Source organism: Pantherophis guttatus, chromosome 1, assembly GCF_059756535.1.
Source record: "Pantherophis guttatus breed Tessera chromosome 1, ASM5975653v1, whole genome shotgun sequence".
Lineage (NCBI taxonomy): Eukaryota > Metazoa > Chordata > Lepidosauria > Squamata > Colubridae > Pantherophis > Pantherophis guttatus.
The window spans coordinates 182,403,714-182,425,861 of NC_142063.1; the positions used below are offsets into that span (position 1 = coordinate 182,403,714).

Sequence of the window (22,148 nt, forward strand, 5' to 3'; positions counted from 1 at the left end):
TTTGCAGCAAAGGGGGATATGGCAGAAGGGACGGCCTTGGGAGAGCAGGAGTGTGGTGGAGATGTGGAGGGGGAGGAACCACTGATAGAGGAGGTGAAGGAGAGTGTGGAACAGTTGGCAGTGAAACCAAAAGTCAAGCAAACCAAGAGCGCCCCGCCCCGACCGGAGGAGGAGAGTTTTCCAGGACAATGGGCTCGGACGGGGGATTGGTGGCACAGCTCTGTTCTCCTCGGGCCGCGGATGCCAACGCCCCCTTGCTTGGGAGCGTCTTTCCAGGGCTGGAGGGAAAGACGATGGACTGAGGAGGATGAAGGGGATTGGGGGTATCCTGCCTCATCCGGTCCCAGCACCATGGATATGCTACGTGAGCGTTTTGGGGAATCTGGATTTCGTGACGCCCCATCCTGGCAGCCCTGGGTTGCAGGGCTGGAGCCTCCAGGTTCTTCTTGGCAGGATACAGGGGTGACCGCTTCGGAGACCCAATTCCGGCTCACAAGCCCTAAATTGAGGATGGAGCGGACCTCTAGACGATCCATGGACCAACCCCCTCCAGAACAAGACCAAGGTGCCTCGTCGGGAGACCTTGGAGCCGGTCCTGAGCCCCAACCAACGCAATTGGCAGGGGGCTTACCTGTTGGGGGTCGCGGGGTGACGAGGGACCGACCTAGGCAGGACAGGAGAGCGACTGGAGCAGCGAGGACCCCAGGCCCCATGCCTTGGCCTCCGGGGGCCCCGCCGGGGCTGTGGGTCCCGCAGGCCATTTGGGGACCGCCTGCCCTGCAGACTTCCTTTGACGGAAGCCCTGAACGAGTGGCTCTTTTCTTAAGCCAGGTGATAAGCCATATGGACCAATATGGACAGTGGTATCCCTCCCAGTGGGCTATGGTGGTTGCTGTTATGGGGGTCCTGACGGGAGAAGCGGCTGAGTGGGTGGCAGGCCTCCATGCTAAACATGCAAGGGAACTCGTGGACATGGGACGATTTCTGGAGGCTCTTCGTGCCAGATTTGAAGACGAAACAAGCGCCCAGGTTGCAGAGGGGGATTTGTTTGCGTTTAAGCAACGGGGCGTACCAGCAAAGGAATATGTACAGGAGTTCCGAAAGATTGCGGCTCGGTTGGTGGGGTGGCCAGAACGTCTTCTGGTGCACCAATTCCATAAAGGACTAGACCGTGATTTACGGCAAGCCTGCGTGTACCGGGGCTTGCCCCCCAAGTTGAGTGTGTGGTACAAGGCAGCCATCGAATTGGACATCGGTCTCCGAGAATTCCGTATTCGGGGTGAAGGGGTTGCAAGTCAAGGAAAACGACCAGCAGAACGCACACAAACACCCAAGGAGACTAAACCGAATGCTGGCTCCGGCTTGGGGGAAAGGATCCAGCTGCCTGCGTTTCGTTGCTTCAGATGTAATCGCCTTGGTCATCGAGCAGCCGACTGTCCTCATCCCATGCCCCGCAACCCGGACCAAAACCCCCCTCCTAGAGCTGTGTTGAGAGGCAGAGGCCGACCAACATCCGAACGGTCCCAAATGACTCGAACATCCTGTATGGAGAGGGATCCCCTGGCTACAGATACTAAGAAAGTGGTGGCGGAAAAATTCCCGATTGTGGCTGGGGATAGTGATGACGACAATGAGGACCCACACGACCCGATGGTGAGCGACCCCATCCGACCTTTTATGGTACCAGTCGTACTTCGAAACCCACGGGCAACCACTGGACGCCGATATGAGGCATTGATTGATTCAGGGTGTACTCGTTGTTTAATTCGTAGGGCAATAGTTGACGAACTTGGGCTGCGGGTTGTGCGGTTGAGAACCCCTATTACCTTTGAACAAATGGATGGTTCATTGCTGGGAGGGGCACCAGTGACTCATATAACAGAAAAGGTGCACCTCGATATTGGGGAGCACACCGAAACTATTCGGTTTATTATAGTGGAAAAAATGTTAGAACCAGTGATATTAGGATTAGCATGGTTGGACAAGTGGGCTCCTACAATATGGTGGGAAGGGGTTTTTCGCAAACTTCGATTGTTGCGAATCAACTACTTACAGTCAGAAGTTTGGGATTCTGAAGAAGGAGATTCAGCTGCTGCCTCATCTCCCTCTTAAGAATCCCAAACTTCTGACTGTAAGTAGTTAGCAAACAGGGCCTTGGCACGGTGAAGGATCTTGTACAAAGAGAACTTCCGTGTGGCTGAGTCCGGCTTCTTGCAGCATGGGTGGATTAGGCCATTCCTCTGTAGGAAGGCAGGGCAGGACACGGCGGGGAAAATTGGCCTCAATCTGGAACTTTTCCGGACTCTCTTTCAAAGAGAATAGGAAATCATGGATCACAGTTAAAGATTGTGTAAAGTGAAACCTCCTTTCCACCCTTGAGTCATTGGGCATCTTGAAGATGATCTTCACACTTTCAGGATCATCAGGATGTGGCTCGGGGGGAAGGCATTCAGATTTCCGTTCCTTCTCCTCTTGCAAATTCTGCCGCCTTCTCTCCTCTGCCAGCTTCTGCTGTTGCACCTCTTCCTCCTTTCTCCTCTTCTCTCGCTCTTCCTTTTTCTTACGTTCTTTCTCCTGATCTGCCCGTAAGGAAGCCAGGTATGCCTCATCCTGTTGCTGCCTCAGGACCTGAGTTTGGTTTCATTCTTCTCTTTCCAGACGCTCAGACACCAGGTACGTCTGATTGGAATCCATAATGAATGTCAATTGGTTAATAAGATCATCAGGTTGGATAAGTCCTTCTAACCTTCCAACCACAGTCATTCTACGATCTTTCAGCATGATCACTGCCAAGAAAGGGTAGGTGTTCTCACGCAAAGCCTGAGACACTCTGTATCCTTCTGGTTTATTGGTAGAACATGCCCAGAAGAGCATCCTGGTGTTTATGAGGGAAATTACTTCTGGTGCACAGAGTGTACTGCGACAGAATTCATCAGTATCTTGATGATCATCACCATGCAGGTAAACAAGGAGGAAGCGCAATTCCCTCTTGGCATCATTCAGCGCCTGGCTGTATGTTCCCTGATAGAAGACAGGATGTATTCTTCCATATTTTTCTTCAAACATATGAATAAATGAAACAATGTCCCCTACAGGGTCAGTGACCCGACTACGAGGATCAGGACGGATAAAACGCAAAGCAAACCTAAATATATCAAGGAATGTGTAATATGTAAATCGGAATGGAAGCATTATCAAATAGTAACCCCAACCTAATAAACCCCTTGGCTGTGGCCTTGAAACAACATAGCTGTAGATTCTGTGATCCGCAGTGTTGACCTGCAAGGGCCAAGAAGGTGGTGGGTTGAAGACACTTGGGACTCCCTCTTGTTCATTTAATCGGTCCTGAACAGCTGCCTCTATATTCCAGTTGTGTTGCTCCAGTGTATGACGACATTGGTCCATGGACTCTATGCCAGTCAAATCCTGGAACTGAAGGAGCTTCTCAGTTTGCTCCGCCGACAACTCCCGCTCGTCCGGTGCCGCCATTTTGCCGCCGCCTCTGACCCGCAGTTGCGTCATAGGTTACCTTAAATTAAGTTCCAGCTCCTTCTAGTGGCCATTTAATTAAAATGGATTAGAAAAACCCTGCATGCCAGCTTTACCCAATCTATATACAAAGTCTGAGGCTAAGAGGAAAAAGCCAATAGCCATGTGCTTGTATATCCAATATTACTAAGGGAAGACATTTCCCCCTCCCTGTGTCTCAAAATAAAATATTAACAGATGCAGAAGATGCCTAGCTTAAAAGAAATATGGATTCAAACTGCCTGATGATGTTACAGGTAGAAAACTGACCTCAAGGAACACAGCTGGCTGATACCAAGAATTTTGCCTTTCTGCTCAACTGATTAAAGCAGAATGGGAAAAATTATTCTAGGCAGATGACTTTGAACCTAGAAAGAAAAGATGCAACCAACATAGCTCAGATTTGACCTCATTCAACACTGTCTTCAAACTTCAATCTCTTATCACCTCTCTCATTTAGTTTAACTGTAGACAACAGGCAAGAGCAAGAATCTATTTTTACTATAACCCTAAAATAGCCATTGGGGAGAGTCAAAGATTCAAAAATCTTTGGCAGGAAATCAAACTGCACATAGTATTATGTGTTCCCCCTTGGTGTCAGGTTAACAAATAATAGTAGAAATTACTTCTGTCTAGCTGCAAGATACAGAATTTCCTGCTACATATTTTAGAGCTATTATGACAATCTGACACTTTGAGCAAGCATCTGGATTTGAATAGGGCCAGCTAAATCACCTACAAATGGACCTCACCTATTCAGACATGGTTATATGTGCAGAGAGTCAGTCTTGGATGATATGTTTTTGGGAAGACAACTAATCAAAAGGCACGTGCAAGTACAGCATAAAGTACTGCACACCTCAAATTTATTCTGTTAAGGGCACTTTGGCATCAGGTCTCCACTCTCTGCCCAACCTCTCGTTAAACCATTGACTCTCCTTCAGATAATTGCCAGTTTTGAACACATCCAGTGTGTTTTGTTTTTGTTTTTACATGTTTATGGATATTAGTTTTTTTTTTAAAACAATCAAAAGCTACAAGTGGAACAGAAGCCCGGGAAAAAAATGAAGTGCTTTAAAAAAAAAAAAGCACTGACTTTCTCTCGGCTTGTCGTTTGTTCAGAATTGGGAATTCACCTAAGGAAAATGAAAACCCCCATTGCTTTTTGCCAGCTAGATGGAACTGTAGCAGAAGGGGAGACGGACATTTTTGCCACAGAACCATTGCACATGAAGCTGGGAGATCATAATGAGACCTTCACATACATAGTAGCCCCAGGAATGGAATGGCTACTAGTCCTAGCATTAACGTGGCTGCAGAAGTGGAACCCTAAAATAAACTGGAAGAGAGGAACCTTAAAATTCCAGAGGCATGTAACTTTCACAAACAGGAAAGAGGAAGGAAAGGAAAACAGGAAAATGGCAATGACCGGCCACCCTGCAAAGAATACCAGGATTTGCTGAGGTACTTAGTCAAGAGATGTCCGATGAACTTCCACCCCATTGCGCCATGGACTGTGCCATTGAGATCCTACCAGGGGCTAAATTTCCAAAAAAATTTCACTGCTTTTAACACCCCACTAAGGTGCAATTTAAAGTACTCCCTTTCAGATTACAAGGGACCTCTGCCATGTTTATGCAATTAATTAATGAGGTGCTCCATGAACATTTATACAAAGAAGTCCTGATTTATCTCTTTTTCTTAAATTTTTAAAAAAAATTTTTAAAACAAAACATAAAACATAAATCCATCATCCATACAATTGCAAATAGTGTGTCGGTAGGTTACAAATCTTTTATGCTTCCTCACCATATTCATTACTTACTAATTATCTAATTTCTCATATTACCAGTCTAATAAGTATCTTTGTAATATAATCCTCATTAATATTTAACTATGGCTTTCCCCTCTTTTCATAAACATTATTTTCAAATATTTATATTATAACATTCATTTCTTCATCCTAGGTTAACAATAGTCATTCAACTTTGTATATTTCTACCATTCTTATGTTATAATGGTTTCATCCCTATTTCATTTCCATATTTTATTATCTAGCCATTGATAAAATAAATCCCATATCTTATAATATTGTTTATCTTCTTGTTCTAATTTCAAATGTCAATTTACTCATTTCAGCACATTCCATAATTTTCTTAATAACTTCATCTTGCATTGGTATTTTCTCATTTTTCCAGTTTTTAGCAAACACAATTCTAGCCACTGTTAATACATTCACAATCAAATATCTCAATTCTCTATTGTATATTTCTGGTACAATCCCTAATAAAAAAATCTCTGGTTTAAAGTCTATGTGTTTTTTTTAATAATTTTTTCCAACCATATGTGGATTTTAGTCCAATATCTTTTGGGTTCTGCACATGTCCACCACATACGGTAATATTATCCCGGTATCTGATTTATTTGTTTAAATTTCTATACCGCCCTTCTCCAAATAGGACTCAGGGCGGTGCACAGCCTAAGTAAAAACAAAGCATACAAAATTTAAAAAACAGTATTAAAATAATTAAATATTCTGGCCGTAAATTAAAACAACCCAATTTAAAATCAATTTAAAATTTAGCTCAAGCCAGCCCAGTTAGTTGAAATAAATAGGTTTTCAGGGCCCGACGAAAAATCCGGAGGTCTGTTATTATACGTAAGTCTGGGGGAAGGTTATTCCAGAGGGTGGGCGCCGTCACAGAGAAGGCTCTCCCCCTGGGGGTCGCCAGCCGACATTGTCTGACGGACGGCACCCTGAGGAGGCCCACTCTGTGCGAGCGTACTGGCCGGTGGGAGGCTATTGGTGGCAGAAGGCGGTCTCGTAAGTACCCCGGCCCTAAGCCATGGAGCGCTTTAAAGGTGGTCACCAACACCTTGAAGCGCACCCGGAAGACCACTGGGAGCCAGTGCAGCTCGCGCAGGAGAGGTGTCACATGGGAGCGCCTCGTCGCCCCCATAATCCCCCGCGCGGCCGCGTTCTGGACCAGCTGGAGCCTCCGGGTGCACCCCAGGGGGAGCCCCATGTAGAGAGCGTTGCAGTAGTCCAGGCGGGAAGTGACTAGTGCCTGAGTGACTGTGCGTAGAGAGTCCCGATCTAGAAAGGGGCGCAACTGGCGTATCAGGCGAACCTGATAAAAAGCCCCCCTGGCCACGGCCGTCAGATGGTCTTCTAGAGACAGCCGTGCGTCCAGGAGGACGCCCAAGTTGCGAGCCCTCTCCGTGGGGGCGAGTGATTCGCCCCCAATAGCCAGCGATGGCGTCAGCTGGCTATATCGGGACGCTGGAAGCCACAGCCACTCGGTCTTGGAGGGGTTGAGTCGGAGCCTGTTTCTCCCCATCCAGGCCCGCACGGCCTCCAGGCACTGGGACATCACTTCAAGGGCATCGTTGGGGTGGCCTGGGGTGGAGATGTACAGCTGGGTGTCATCAGCGTACTGATGGAACTCCACCCCGAAGCCACGGATGATCTCACCCAGCGGCTTTACACAAATGTTGAACAGAAGGGGCGAGAGGACCGACCCTTGTGGCACCCCACAAGCAAGGTGCCTCGGGGTCGACCGCTGCCCCCCCGTCAACACAGATTGCGACCGGTCAGAGAGGTAGGAGGAGAACCACCGCAGAACGGTGCCCCCCACCCCCAACCCCGCCAACCGGTGCAACATGATACCATGGTCGATGGTATCAAAAGCCGCTGAGAGGTCTAACAGGACCAGGATAGAGGAGCAACCCCTATCCCGAGCCCTCCAGAGATCATCCACCAACGCGACCAATGCCGTTTCCGTGCTGTGCCCAGGCCGGAAGCCGGACTGGAGCGGGTCTAGATAGACAGTTTCATCCAGGTACCGGGGAAGCTGTTGCGCTACCACACTCTCAACAACCTTCGCAACGAAGCGAAGGTTGGAGACTGGACGATAGTTAGCCAAAACAGCTGGATCCAGAGAGGGCTTCTTGAGGAGGGGCCTCACAACCGCTTCTTTCAAAGCGGCCGGCAGGACCCCCTCACTCAAAGAAGCGTTAACAATCTTCTGGAGCCAGCCTCGTGTCACCTCCCGGGAAGCCAGTACCAACCAGGAGGGACACGGGTCCAATAAACATGTGGTCACGTTCAGCCGTCCCAGGACCCTGTCCATGTCCTCGGGAGCCACAGGATCGAACTCCCCCCAGATAACACTCTCAAGACCTGCCTCAGTCATCCCGTCCGGACATACCCAGTCAGAGGCCAGCCCTTCCCGAATCTGAGCGATTTTGTCATACAGATACTGCACAAAGTCCTCAGCTCGGCCCTGCAAGGGGTCATCCCGCGCTTCCAGATGGAGGAGGGAGCGGGTCACCCTAAACAGGGCAGCCGGGCGATTATCTGATGACGCGATAAGAGCGGCAAAATAGCTAGATTTCGCCGCTTTTATTGCCACTAGGTAGGTCTTAATATGAGACCTCACCAGTGTTCGGTCGGATTCGGAGCGGCTGGTCCTCCAACTACTCTCCAGGCATCTTTTCCGGCGCTTCATCTCCCTAAGCTCCTCGGAGAACCAAGGAGCTAGGTGAGTTCGGTGCCGGGGCAGAGGCCGCAAAGGCACGACACGGTCCAAGGCCCCGGCAGCTGCACTATCCCAGGCAGCCACCAGGTCCTCAGCCGAGTCATGAGCCAGAGTCTCAGGAAATGGCCCAAGCTCCATCTGGAACCTATCAGGGTCCATCAGGCGCCTGGGGCGGAACCACCTGGTCGGTCCCGCCTCCCTGTGGCAGGGTGCAGCGGTTAGAAAGTCCAGTCGAAGGAGCGAGTGGTCAGTCCATGACAAGGGTTCGATGACTATATCCCCTGTATCAAGGCCACTCGACCACTGACCAGAGACAAAAACTAAGTCCAGAGTGTGTCCACCCGTGTGAGTGGGGTCATGAATTAACTGAGTAAGGTCCATGGCCGTCATGGAAGCCATGAACTCCCGAGCCACCTCAGACGTTTCGCCGACAGATGGCAGGTTGAAATCCCCCATGACTAGAAGTCTGGGGGTACCAACCGCCACCTCAGCTATGACGTTGAGCAGCTCGAGCAGGGCCGTTGCCATGCGGCAGGGAGCCAGGTATGTGATCAACAAGCCCATCTGTACTCCACGACCCCATCTCACAAAAAGGGACTCACATCCGGCTATCTGTGGAACAGTGGTCTCCCTCGGATCAAGACTTTCCTTTATAATAACCGCCACCCCCCCACCCCTGCCCTGAGCTCTCGGCTGATGGAATGCTCGGAAACCTGGTGGGCACATATCCATGAGGGGAACCCCCCCCTCATGGCCCAACCAGGTCTCCGTAATACCTGCCAGGTCCGCTCCCCCCTCCTGAATAAGATCGCAAATGAGGGGGGCTTTATTTACCACGGACCTGGCATTGCACGACAGCAGCCGAAGGCTCGGGCCCTGAGAGTCTGAACAGCCTGGGATACGAGAAGGGCTATGGGGACCGGGGCGTGCCACCGCTCGAAGATAGCGAGTGCGCGCCCCCACCACATGATGCGGCCCCCTGCTCCCGCCATATCTGCCCCTCCCACTCAACACATTGATAGAAAAGCCCTCGACAGAATGGACTCTAATGTCCCCCTTACCCCCGGAATCCGCACCCTCCATGGCCCAATAACAGCTGGGCCGGACCCCTCCCCCCGTGGGTTAACCCCCAAACCCACACAACCCTCCCACCCCTTAAAATCCCTTAAAAATCTATCAAAAAGTTTCCCTAAAAAACCCCTCAATCCCCTTTTTGCAGCATGCCACCTCTCGGGGTGCCAAAGCCCGTCATAAAGGTAGGCCCTTGATAAAGTGGAGGGCCACACCTGCGAGAGGGGGGAGTCTCACAGAATAAGAAGTTCTGTTGGCGAATACATCTAATCAATCAGTTAATTAATTAATCTGGGGGAAGTCCACGGCCTGGGGGTTATCCAGATAGTCCAAAGTCTGGGGAGGGACATTCAATCAATTCCAAGTCAATAAATTCAATAAATCCCACTGCTCTCTCACAGCAGTGGATGGAGTCTTAAGCCACTTTGAGGCCAGATGTTAACACCAGCTGCCCTCTCACGAAAGCTGGGAAGGGCCAGAAACCGCAGTCATCGTCCGGCTCCATATAAGGCTTGAAATCTGAGATATCTCACTCTACAACTGGGGGGCTTTAATAGCAGCCACCAATCTACAGGTCCGTGAGCCCAGAGAAGCCTCCGATGGTTCTGGCGGCTGCACCTTGAGCGAATCAGGAGGCAAATCAGGGGGCTGTAGATGTCCATGGGAGGCAAATATCATCCTATTGTTCAGAGGAACCTCCAGATAATAAGTGGCCTCACAGAGGCTAACAGACCACATGGGGCATAAGAGCTTGGCCCCAGGTCTTTTCCAACCATCAGAACCAGCAATGTTTTTAGCTCGCCCCCATCCACATAAGGGAGGGGGGGAACCTCTGGGAGAACCAGGAAGAGGCCCCCTCCAAGTAAGCCTCCCATCTAAGTTGTAATAGCAGTTCCAAGGAAACTGACATTAATAGTATATTGTGGTCAGAGGCTCCTCGCACTCCCTAAGCAAGTTCCTCCTCCTTTTCGCCCCCTCTGGTGCCATCCCTCACAGCCGCTCGTCCTAGTATTGTAGCAAGTGCCAGCCCGACGATCCCAGCTCTCTGAAAAATCTCCATCCATTGCTGGGAAGCCCCTGCCATCCCCTCGGAGCTCCGGGGAGAGACTGCATCGCCGACGCCGCCACCGCCCACTCCACCGGTCCGGCAGCTGCGGGGAGACGCCGAAGCCGCTCTCCCTGCTCGTAAAACTGCAGCGCAGCCGCCTCCGTCTCCTCCCGGCCATCGCGTTCTGGAAAGCTGCCAGCTCTCAAAAAGACAGCATCCGATTGGTGGGAAGCTCCCCTCGCCAGACATGGGGCAAAATTAGCTGGTCCGGCCCCCGAAAACCCCCAAAAGCCGGGGAATCTCCCCCAGGTATCGCCGCCGCTCAGCTGGGAGCGGCCATCTTGGACATGCGCAAGAGATCATTTCCAACATTTTTCAGATTTATTCTTGAACATTCTGGCTATTCTTGTTGGGGGTAGATGCCACCTGTAAAACATCTTATACAAATTTTCTTTATATGCAGTTGACGTTCTCATTTTATAATTTTGTGACCACAATTTTGCAATTTCTCTAAACCAATTCCATGTCCAAAATTTTTCCCCCAAGCAATCATTGTTTCTTTAACTTGTTCTTCCTCCAGTTTAACCTCGAGTAAATATCTGTACAATTTTTTAATTACATTGTCATCGGTACCTGTTAGAATTTTATCTAAATTAGTCAAGTTATTATAAAAACCTTCTGTTTTACAATCTCTATCATATCTAGAATGTATTTGCATATAAGAAAACCAATTCATCTTTATATCCTGTTCTTCTAATTCTTGCTTCGATTTAAGTTCACCCTTTTCATTCAATAATTCACTATATCTAACCATTTGTTCCTTTCAAAATGTTATTGAATATGAGAATGCTTCAATCGTAGATAACCAGATAACCAGATAACTGGAATTTTAAAATAATGTTGTCTTTTAATCTTCTCCCAATTTAATAGCAAGATTCTCATATATAATGTCTTCTAAAGTACCCCTGTGTTTTTGTGCCCTTGTACCATAAAAAAGTGTGCCAGCCCAACAACAAGTCATGTCCTTCTAAAGTCAACAATCTAGTATTTCTTAACATTATCCATTCTTTAATCCACATCACATTTGTTGTCCTGATTTATCTTTTTTTTTATTGAAAAGTTTTATAAGAAATACAAGCATTTTCTCCCCCCCACCCTTTCCCCCTCCCCTCCTTCCCCCCCACCCCCCTCCCTAGACTTCCCAGAACAGGCACAGGGTATAGCATTCACAAACATAAAGCTAAAATATGCTAACAAATTATTGCATTCATATTCTCCCTAAATCTTTAACTCCTTATAACTCAAAAACTATAAACATAAACTACTTAAAAATATTTCATTCATAAGCTATATGAATCTTATTGTTTGGATACTTTTTTTGCATATAGTCAATCTATCTTCTCCATTCTGATATATATCTTTCATTCGAATGATCTTTAAGATATGATGAAATTTTTGCCATCTCTGCCAGATGCACAACTTTTAAAGTCCATTCCTCAATGGTAGGTGGATCTTCCTTCTTCCAGTACTGTGCCACCAGTAATCTGGCAGCTGTTATTAAATTCAAAACCAACTTGGTCTCTATTACAGTACAGTCCGTGACTATTCCCAACAAAAAAAAACTGTGGCGTAAATTTAATTTTTTTCCTTAAAATATTTTGAATAATCCACCATATTTTTATCCAAAAAGCCTTAATTTTTTTACATGTCCACCATATATGAAAATATGTAGCATCTTCACATTCACATCGCCAACACTTGGGTTGTAAATTTGGATACATGCAGGCTAATTTTTTGGGGTCTAGATGCCATCTATAAAACATTTTGTAAAAGTTATCTCTTAAATTTTGAGCTTGTGTGAATCTTACATTTCTGACCCATATCTTTTCCCATGTATCCAACATTATTGGTTCACCTATATTTTGTGCCCATTTTATCATACAATCCTTGACTAACTCTGTTTCCGAATCTATTTCCACTAATACATTATACAACCTTTTAATATGCATTTGACCTTTATCTCTTATTTGCTTTATCAAATTTTCATCCTGCTGCAAAATACCAATTTTTTGATCCTCTCTCCATCTGGCCTGCAGCTGACCATATTGAAACCAAGTCTTAATAATTCCTTCTTCTCTTAACTGCTCCATAGATTTTAATTGTAATCTAACTCCTTCCTTATAAAGGAGTTCATTATATGTAAACTTATCTTGCTTTTGCTCCAAATTTATATTCTCTATCGCATGTCCATATTGGTAACTTATCTTTTAGTTTATATTTATACTTTTTCCAGACACGCAGTAGAGCATTTCTTAATATATGACTTTTAAAAGTCTTATCTACTTTCTTGTCATACAATAAATAAGTTGTCAATCTGCCAGCCCAGCTCAGTTTTTGTCTCCCCCAGCAACTGTGCCAATGTCTCTGACATCATTTCTTTCAAGTTCTCTTGTTTATTCTCCTTCACCCCTCTGAATCTTAAAGCAAATTCCATATCTCTATATTGTAACATGGTTACATCAACTTCAGCTCTCTCAAGTCTACTGTGAGTCTCCTCCAATTTATTGTCCAAAATTTCCGCAGATTTCTTAATTTCTTCAACTTTATCATCCACCATTTCAATATCACCTGCCAAACAATTAAATGCCAACAATATATCATCTCTGATTTGCTGATTCCGAATTAGAATCTCATCTGAAACAGCCTGTATTTTTTCATTAGTTTCATTAATTTTTTCATTAGTTTCATTATTTTTTTCATTAATCACAGTAGCAATTTTATTTTGTGTGGCTTGTAGGGCTTCTTGTATCATCTCAAACGTTAAAGTCTGTGGGTCTGTTAGAGGGACAGAGGCTTGCAATCTAGGAGTATGAGCTGGGGAGCTTCCAGCGCTCCCAGTTCCTTTAATAGGAATGGTCTTTACAGATTTTGAGGCCATTTTCAGTTTAAATTGATTGTTGTATTTTATTCAGAAGCCAAAAAGAAAAGTTCATCAAAGTCAAAGAATTTTCCCAATCGTAAATTAACGTTTAAAATCCTCCTTCTCTCAACACAACAGTTCTTTCCAGGCAAGAGGCTACCAGGGAAATGAAACTTTCTGTAACTTTCCCTTTCTCCACCCCTCCCTTTCAAGTTTCAATCGCCATTTTGTTGCAAATTGCTAACTTGTTACTTCCGAAGGAGGCTATAAACTTTGGAGTTAAGTGTAAATACTTGCAGTCTGACTTCTCCTGGCTTGTTCTGCCTGCAGCAATTAAAGATGTTAAAAATCCCTCATTTGTTGTCAGCAGAGATGGTTGTGGCTTCTAGCTCTGCTAAATAGTGGAGTCTTCCCAGGTCCGGAGCAGATTGGCAGACTTCTAGGGAGCCCACGCCCTTCACGCCCCAAGATTTCTCCCAGGGCACTTGGGGGGCTCTACCTCCACCTGCTGGCTCTTCTCTCTCCCCTTTGCCCAGGGAGAGGGTTTTCAAGCCCCAGACAGCTGTTTTTTGGCTGTTCTGGGGCTTTTACTGAACCGGGGATCGGGCGCCCACGGAGGAGCGTCAGCGAAGTCCTGCGGAGCCAACCAGAAGTCTGTCCTGATTTATCTTGATGACATTCTTATTTACACCAAAACAAAAGCAGAACACATCAAACTAGTCCGAGCAGTTCTTGCTAAACTCCAAGCCGCCAAATTCTATGCAAAACTCTCTAAATGTGACTTCCACCAAGAAAGAATTGACTACCTGGGATATAGAATATCCCATGGTTTTGGTTTTGCTAACTTTTACCGTCAATTCATTCCAGCCCTTGCTAAAATCGCCCTCCCCATTACAAACTTGCTAAAGACGAAAGGGGGGGAACCAAAACCAAGGCAACCCCTTAACTGGATAATGGAATGCCAAGTGACATTCGAAAAACTCAAACAACTATTCTCAGCTGAACCAGTCCTAAATCACTCAGACCCAGAACAACCATTTGTCATCCAAGCAGACGCCAGTGATGTGGCAGTAGGAGCAGTCCTACTTCAAAACAATGAACAGGGGCAGTTGGAACCATGTGCATACACATCCAAGAAATTGACAGAAACTGAGCAAAGATGGGCCATATGGGAAAAAGAGGCTTATGCAGTACGATGGGCCCTCCTCACATAGAGGCAATTCTTAGAAGGGAACAAAATACCCTTTGAAGTCTGGACTGATCATAAAAACTTAGAAGCTCTGAAGACCCCACGAAAACTCTCCCCCAAACAAGTACGTTGGGCACAATACTTTAAACATTTTAATTTTACCCTCAAATATCTCCCAGGAGGGAAAAATTTCTTATCTAATGCCCTGTCCAGAAAACCCCAATGCAACAGTAAAAAGACTGAAATTGTTAAACCTATGCTTCAAACACCCCAGCTAGCCGCCAAAGTAGTTACCCAAGCACAAGCCAAAAAAGAACCGCTTGCTGACAATGCAACGGTCTCAAAATTTAAGGAGACACTACTTAAGGACGACTGGTTCCAGGCACACAAAAGCATTTGTTTGCTCAAAGATGATTTAGCCTCCGTTGAAAACAAACTTTACTTCCCTGCTAGCCAAAGATTGGAGCTTATGAAATGATGCCACCACTCCAAGATAGCTGGACATTTCGGATTTGTGAAAATGCTACACCTAATCAAAAGGCAATTCTGGTGGCCATTCCTTAGAGATAAGAGCTAAGTGCCTAGCTGCCCCACCTGCGCAGCTGCAAAAAGCTGGCAAGGAAAGTCCCCAGGGCTCTTACAAATTGTAGCAGATCCTTCAGCACCTTGGAGAGAAATTTCTTGGATTTTATAGTGGAACTGCCTGAAAGCATGGGAAACACAGTTATTTGGGTTGTAACGGACCTCTTTTCAAAACAGGCCCATTTTATACCCTGCCAGAAGATCCCAACAGCCAAAGTATTAGCAAAAATGTTTTTAGTCCACATTTATCACCTCCATGGAGCTCCCCAATGGATTATCTCAGACAGGGGTGTCCAATTCACCTCCAAATTTTGGTGGGCTTCTTAAAATCTATTAGGCTCCACCCAGGGGCTATCCTCTTCACATCATCCCCAAACAAACGGGGGAGTTGAAAAAGCTAATGGGGTATTGGAACAATATTTAAGATGTTTTATTAACTACCAACAGGACAATTGGACTGACCTGTTATCTTTTGCTGAAGTAGTTTACAATAACTCTGCACACAGTAGCACTGGTTTCAACCCATTTTAGGTAGCCACAGGACAAGAATTTAACCCCATGCGAGAGCTACCAGCTAAGGAACCTGACATCCCCTCCCTTAAGGAGTGGATAAACAACCAGCAAACCACTTGGCCAGTGGTCAGACTAGCTCTACAAGAGGCTAGAGCAGCTTTTAAAATTCAAGCTGACAAGAAACGCTGCGAACCCAAGCCATTCAAGGTTGGGGACCGTGTATATCTATCCACAAAGTTTCTACAATCCTTACAACCGTCTAAGAAACTGGAACCAAAATTTATTGGCCCATTCCCCATCACCAGAATCATAAACCCTGTCATGGTAGAACTCCTTCTTCCTAAGACATTTAGGCAGGTTCATCCAGTGTTTCACTGCAGCCTACTCAAGCCAGAAATCACTTCAAAAGTCAGACCCCCCTTTGCCCACACCTCCAACCCCCATTATGGTGGAAGGAGAACAACATTTTGAAATCAAAGCTATCCTTGACTCCTGCACTCACCACAGCTCTACACAATATTTAGTGGCATGAAAACACCTACCATCCTCTCAGAATGAATGGGTAGCCAAAAAACATGTAAAAGCCCCCACACTGTTAAGGAAATTCCATCTGAAATACCCATACAAACCATCCTAACTCTTAATGTATTATATGTTTTATGTCTTTCTAGATGGATTTTCCATTTTTCTGAGGAGGGCAATATGTCAGATCCGTGTATCTGTCATTCTTTGTGGAAGAAGGGGGGGATTTGGAGTTGTCACATTTAGTTCTTTTTCTATGTGTCCTAAGTATCCAATTTCTTGCCTGATCCTCTTTGTATAAACTTTACCCTGATTTATAACCGTTGCCTGGTGCCAGGAATGCCTGGAGAATTCTCATACCTCGGGAAATGAAAGAGAAGGGGGGGAACAAGTGGATTGTAAGATGACCCTGAGAAGTTCTTCGTATCTATTTCTCAGAGAGGCTGGTGCAATTTGTATTCACACCAGTGGATTGGTCAGAATCCACATCGGAAGGAGGGGAGGGGGTTCCTAATTTCCTTTATCCTGAACTGCATGCCCTGAGGGACCCCAGAGTCTGCTTTGAGTTTTGACTTGCTTTCATCCCTTTGAATAAAAGATTCCTTTTGAAATACCAAGTTCTCAAGAATATGTACTTTGTTAGAAGCGGGGCGGGGGGGGGGAGAAGCTGGTCGTCACAGACCCACAAATTGTGCACCTATAACTCCAAAAGCCTGTTTCCTGTTTCCTCAGGAGCAACAGGCTCAAACTCTTCCCAGGTAACCCAAACAGATCAACCTCAGTCAGCTATACAGGAACAAATTTTAATTGAGAATGAATCTGATAGATGTCTTAAATTGACTTCTCAAAAGTATTATGGATGTTTCTCTGGCCCTTCATTAGTTAGAGGGTCTGCTCAACTTGAACAGGGCCACTAACCAACTATCTACTTACCAGATAAGAGCAAAAAAATTGACCACAAAGTAGAAGTAGCATTCTAAGTTGTTTCATCTTCCTCTGTAAATTGAGGAATTTTCTGGTACCACAGGCAAACTGCATTAGTGCAAACTGATTCAAGGCCATTGTTGCCCTCTAAGCAGCAGCTAGAGTCTCGGAGCATTAGAAACAAGTCCCAAGTTCCCTCTGAACCTAACAGAGATGATTCAGCATTTGAACTAATCAAAGGTTAACCAAAAGTATACTATTCCCAAGGCATTATTTATTCTAGTCCTGGTCCTGGCTCATGTTTCTTTCAATCTAGTTTAAAACAAGTCATTCTATAGTTCAGAGATTTGTGGACAAATAATTTTGTTTTAATTTAGCTTTGCTATTTTTTTTTCAACAGGGAATGCTTTTAAAGCGAAGTGGTAAATTATTAAATAAAGAGTGGAAGAAGAAATATGTTACTCTTGGGGACGATGGTGTATTGACCTACCATCCAAGCTTACATGTAAGTATGCATGCATTGATATGTATTCAAAGATCAAGTTCTATAAATCAAACTTAGGCTACAAAAGAATAACAATCCTATCAATAAAAAAAGCCTAATGAATAAATAGTGTTGGTATTTTACAAATAGAGTTTATAATCAACTGGACTCTGCCCTGATTCACCATTTAAGGGAGATGGGCAGCATAAAAATTTAATAAACAAATAAAAATAAAATATACTGTAAAGTATCATCAAAAACAAGAAAATATTAAGACTAGGGAGCTAATTTGCATTACTTATTCCTGTTGAAAATTGCCTTTTTAGTTGAAGTGGTGGGGTGGTTGCCTGCAATCAAGCTCATCGGCGAGCAGCCTGCCTTCCTGCCTAGACTTGTGGACTTCAACTCCCAGCAAAGCTGGCTGAGGAATTCTGGGAGTTGAAGTCCACAAGTCTTAAAGTTGCCAAGGTTGGAGACCCCTGTTCTATTGGGTAAGTTTTTTTCCCCTTTGGGAGCTTTAAAAAAAATAGTTAATTGGGTTTTTTTTAGTTGTTCTTTTTTTAGACCTAGCCATTTAAAGTTTAGGAAGTTTTAAATTTAGCTGCTTTTATATAAAAATAAAAATAAAATAAAATAAAATAATATTTGTGCAGCTTTCTGAGATTCAGTGTGTTTCTGTAGTGTTTCACTCTAACTACACAAACACACAAAATCTCACAAAGCTGTATGTGGAATTTTGTGTGTGTAAAGTGTGAAAGTTGTTTTTTGGGCTTTTTGTGGCTGTGTGAGGTTCCTGCTTGTTGCAGGGCCATTTTGAGTCTAGCACAGCTGCTTTTACATTGTGGGTGAGCCAGTTGTGTTGTGTTGTGTTTTGTAGGTTAAAAAAGGGCAAAGAAGTGACATTGACTTGGCCACGCCCACCCAGTCACCTTACCACCAAGCCCCGCCCACTAATTAAGCCACGCCCACAGAACCAGTAGCAAAAAATTTTAGATTTCACCCCTGACTTGAATGTTTGACAAATTCAACTTTAAATTGGAATAATGCTTGCTTTCATAATATAATGTTTTGGAAGATGGAAATTAATAGTAACAAGAATACATAAGAATAAAAAAGAAGCTAGAATGAAAGAACAGAAATGATTGACAAAAGAGCAAGAAAAAGCAAGAATTGGTCAGCACCAGGTAAAGATGCAGTTTTTGGTTGAAACATCTGACTAGTCTACAGCCACTCATTGCCAAGCATTTCAACAACATACTACTAGGAGATGAAAGTGAAGAGTGGCTAACATCTGGAAAATCTACCTGATAATGAAAGATTCAGCAAAAAGGGCAGCACCAGCCAACTACAGGCCAATTAGCAGCTTACTAAAAACTTTCAAATTGGTAATTGGTGTGGTAACTGATGCAGTTACTGATCAGAAAGCAAACCACACCAACAGGAGAGGAACAAAAGATCAACTCCTAATTGACAAGATGATTTTGGAAAACTGCAAGAGAAGGAAGATTAAATGTAGCATGGATTGATTACAGAAAGATATTTGACTCTCTGTAACTTGATTGGAAGTGTCTAGAAATAACGAGTCAGTAGAAACATCAAAAGCTTTATACAAAGATCAATTACCCAATGGATGACAATGGATGATCAATGGTGAGAAGCTGAGAGAGGTTAATATTAAGAAAGGAATATTTCAAGGAGATTCACTATCATCACTACTGTTTGTCATCACATTGATTCCTCTATCAAAAATACTAAATAACTCAGTCCATGGCTATCAAACATCAAAAACATCTGCCAGATCATTCCACCTCCTTTACAGAGATGATTTGAAGCTGTATGGAAAAACACCAATGTACTAGTACATTGCAATAGAGTTTAGATTGGATAAACGCACTATGTTTACCATCAAACGGGAAAATAGTGAAAACTGAAGGAAGTGCCCTACAGAAATAACATCAAGAGTTTGGATGAAGCTGATCACTACAAATACCTTGCGTCCTTCAAACTGACAACATCAAACACACTGAAGTCAAGAAAAAGGTTACAAGGTTACATCAAGAGACTGAAGAAGATTTTAAAGTCCAAACTCAGTGGAGGGAATACCATTAAAAAAATCAACACCTGGGCAATTCCTGTCATTAGATACACAGCTGGATTAGTGGACTGGACTCCACTGGCAGAAGTAAAGCCATGGCTAGGAAAACCAGAAAAATAATGACAATGAATCATCTCCTTCATTTTCACAGTGACTTGACAGACTCTAGTTACCAAGGAAAATTGGTGGACATAGAATGTTGCAATCATTCTTCAGATGGTTAAATAAGAAAAAAGGGCATTGGAAGAATATCTGAAGGACAATGAACATGCATTGAAGCAGTATACTAGGAAGACTTACTGGGTACTGAAAAGACCAAACTGACTTACAAGAAAGACCAAATGAAGAACAAAAGGAGGCATGGGAAGACAAAACATTATGTGGCTAGTAAAAATATGGCAGGGAAAACAGATAATAAAAAGACCTGGCAATGGCTAAGAGCAGGAAAATTGAAGAAAGAGATAGAGGGGCTAATTCTGGCTGCACAAGACCAAGCCAAGAACAAATGCATACAAAATCAGAATTGAAAAGACAGTAGCAGATAGCAAGTGTCACCTATGAAAAAAAGCTGAAGAAACAGTGGACCACCTGGTTAGGTGCCGCAAGAAGATTGCACAGACTGATTACAAGCAACAGCATGGTACATTGGAAGATCTCCAAGAAATATCATTTGCCTGCAAGCAAGAACTGGTGGAACCATAAAATAGAAAAAGTCATAGAAAATGAAGATGTTAAATTGCTCTGCGGCTTCAGAATTCAGACAGACAAGCACCTGCCACATAACACCCCAGGTTTAACAATTATCAATAAGAAAAAAAAAATCTGGATAGTGGATGTGGCAGTACTTGCAGACAGCAGAATAGAATAGAAAAAACTGGAGAAGATCACAAAACACTAAGACCTGCAAATAGTAAAAGAACGACTGTGGCAAAAGCAAGCAAAAATAGTACCAATAGTCATAGGTGACTTGGGTGCAATCCCAAAACAACTGGAACATCACGTGAACACCACTGGCATTGACAAATTCAGTATCCATCAATTGCAAAAGGCAGCTTTATTCGGAACAGTTTAAATCCTGTAATGATATCTGTAACACTGTCAAACATCCAGATCTCCCTGTCCCAGATCCTTGGAAATTAGACAAAAATGCAAAATCTGGTCTGAATATCTAGCTGACTGTGTGCAGAATAACAACAACAACAACAACAACAACAACAACAACAACAACAACAACAACAATAATAATAATAATAATAATAATAATAATAATAATTTTGGATACAGGTAAGTCGTATTTTTTCCACTGGCCATTATGTGGATGTGCGACAGCTCCTCCAGTACCTGGATGAAACGACGTATCTGGATCCGTTCCAGTCGGGCTTCAGGCCTGGGTACAGCATGCATTGGTCGCATTGGTCGATGATCTCTGGAGGGCTCGGGACAGGGGTTGCTCCTCTGTCCTGGTCCTATTAGATCTCTCAGCGGCTTTTGATACCATCGACCATGGTATCATGCTGCATTGATTGGAAGAGTTAGGGGTGGGGGGCACTGTACTACGGTGGTTCTCGTCCTTTCCGACTGGTTGAAGTCTGTGTTGGCAGGGGGGCAGAGGTCGACCCCGAGGCCCCTCATATGTGGGGTGCCACAAGGGTTGGTCCTCTCGCCCCTTCTGTTCAACATTTATGGTTTTGGGGTGAAGTACCATCAGTACGCTGATGATACTCAGCTGTACATCTCCACCCCGGACCACCCCAACAATGCCCTTGAAGTGATGTCCCGGTGTCTGGAGGCCATGCGGATCTGGATGGGAAGGAACAGGCTCAGGCTCAACCCATCCAAGACCGAGTGGCTGTGGTTTCTGATGTCCCGATATAGTCAGTTGACGCCATCACTGACTATTGGGGGCGAATCGCTGGCCCCCACGGAGAGGGCTCGCAACTTGGGCGTCCTCCTGGATTCACGGCTGTCTTTAGAAGAGTACTTGACGGCCGTGACCGGGAGGATTTTTCATCAGGTTCGCCTCATTCACCAGTTGGGTCCCTTTCTGGATCGGGATTCCCTACACACAGTCACTCATGCCCTCATCACTTCCCGCCTGGACTATTGTAATGCTCTCTACATGGGGCACCCGGAGGCTCCAGCTGGCTCAGAGTGCGGCCGCGCGGGTGGTTATGGGAGCAACATGGCGCTCCCGTGTGACACCTCTCCTGTGCGAGCTGCACTGGCTCCCGGTGGTCTTCCGTGTGCGCTTCAAGGTTTTGGTTACCACCTTTAGAGCGCTCCATGGCTTAGGACCTGGTTATTTATGGGACCGCCTACTACCACAAACAGCCTCCCACCAGCCGGTACGCTCTCATAGAGAGGGGCTCCTCCGGGTGCCGTCAGCCAAGCAGTGTCGACTGGCGGCCCCCATGGGGAAGGCCTTCTCTGTGGGGGCACCCACTATCTGGAACGAGCTCCCCCCGGAGATACGGAGGATCCCGGATCTGTGCACTTTCCGCCATGCTCTTAAGACCCTCTTATTCCAGCAAGCCGGCCTGGCCTAATTTTCTCCCCTTTCTTTTAAATTTTTAAACTGAAATTTTAATTTGTTTTAAATTATTGGGATTTTAATTGTCTTGGGCTAAATTATTTAATTTGGTTTTAAATTGTTTTTAACTTTTGTATTTCTGTATTTTACCCTGTGTCTGTTCACCGCCCTGAGTCCTTCGGGAGTAGGGCGGTATACAAA

At 45.1% G+C, this 22,148-nt stretch overlaps 1 protein-coding gene and 1 pseudogene across 1 annotated transcript in view; one reads left to right on the plus strand and one right to left on the minus strand.

Annotated features, from left to right (window-relative positions):
- The window catches only part of LOC148116651 (arf-GAP with GTPase, ANK repeat and PH domain-containing protein 1-like), a 1,231,127-nt gene that overhangs the window by 527,276 nt on the left and 681,703 nt on the right, over positions 1-22,148 (plus strand). The window contains 1 exon segment of the mRNA XM_087887143.1: positions 17,239-17,343. Coding sequence (XP_087743269.1) covers positions 17,239-17,343 — 105 coding nt within the window.
- On the minus strand, positions 2,140-3,515 carry LOC148116655 (FAS-associated factor 2 pseudogene; annotated as a pseudogene).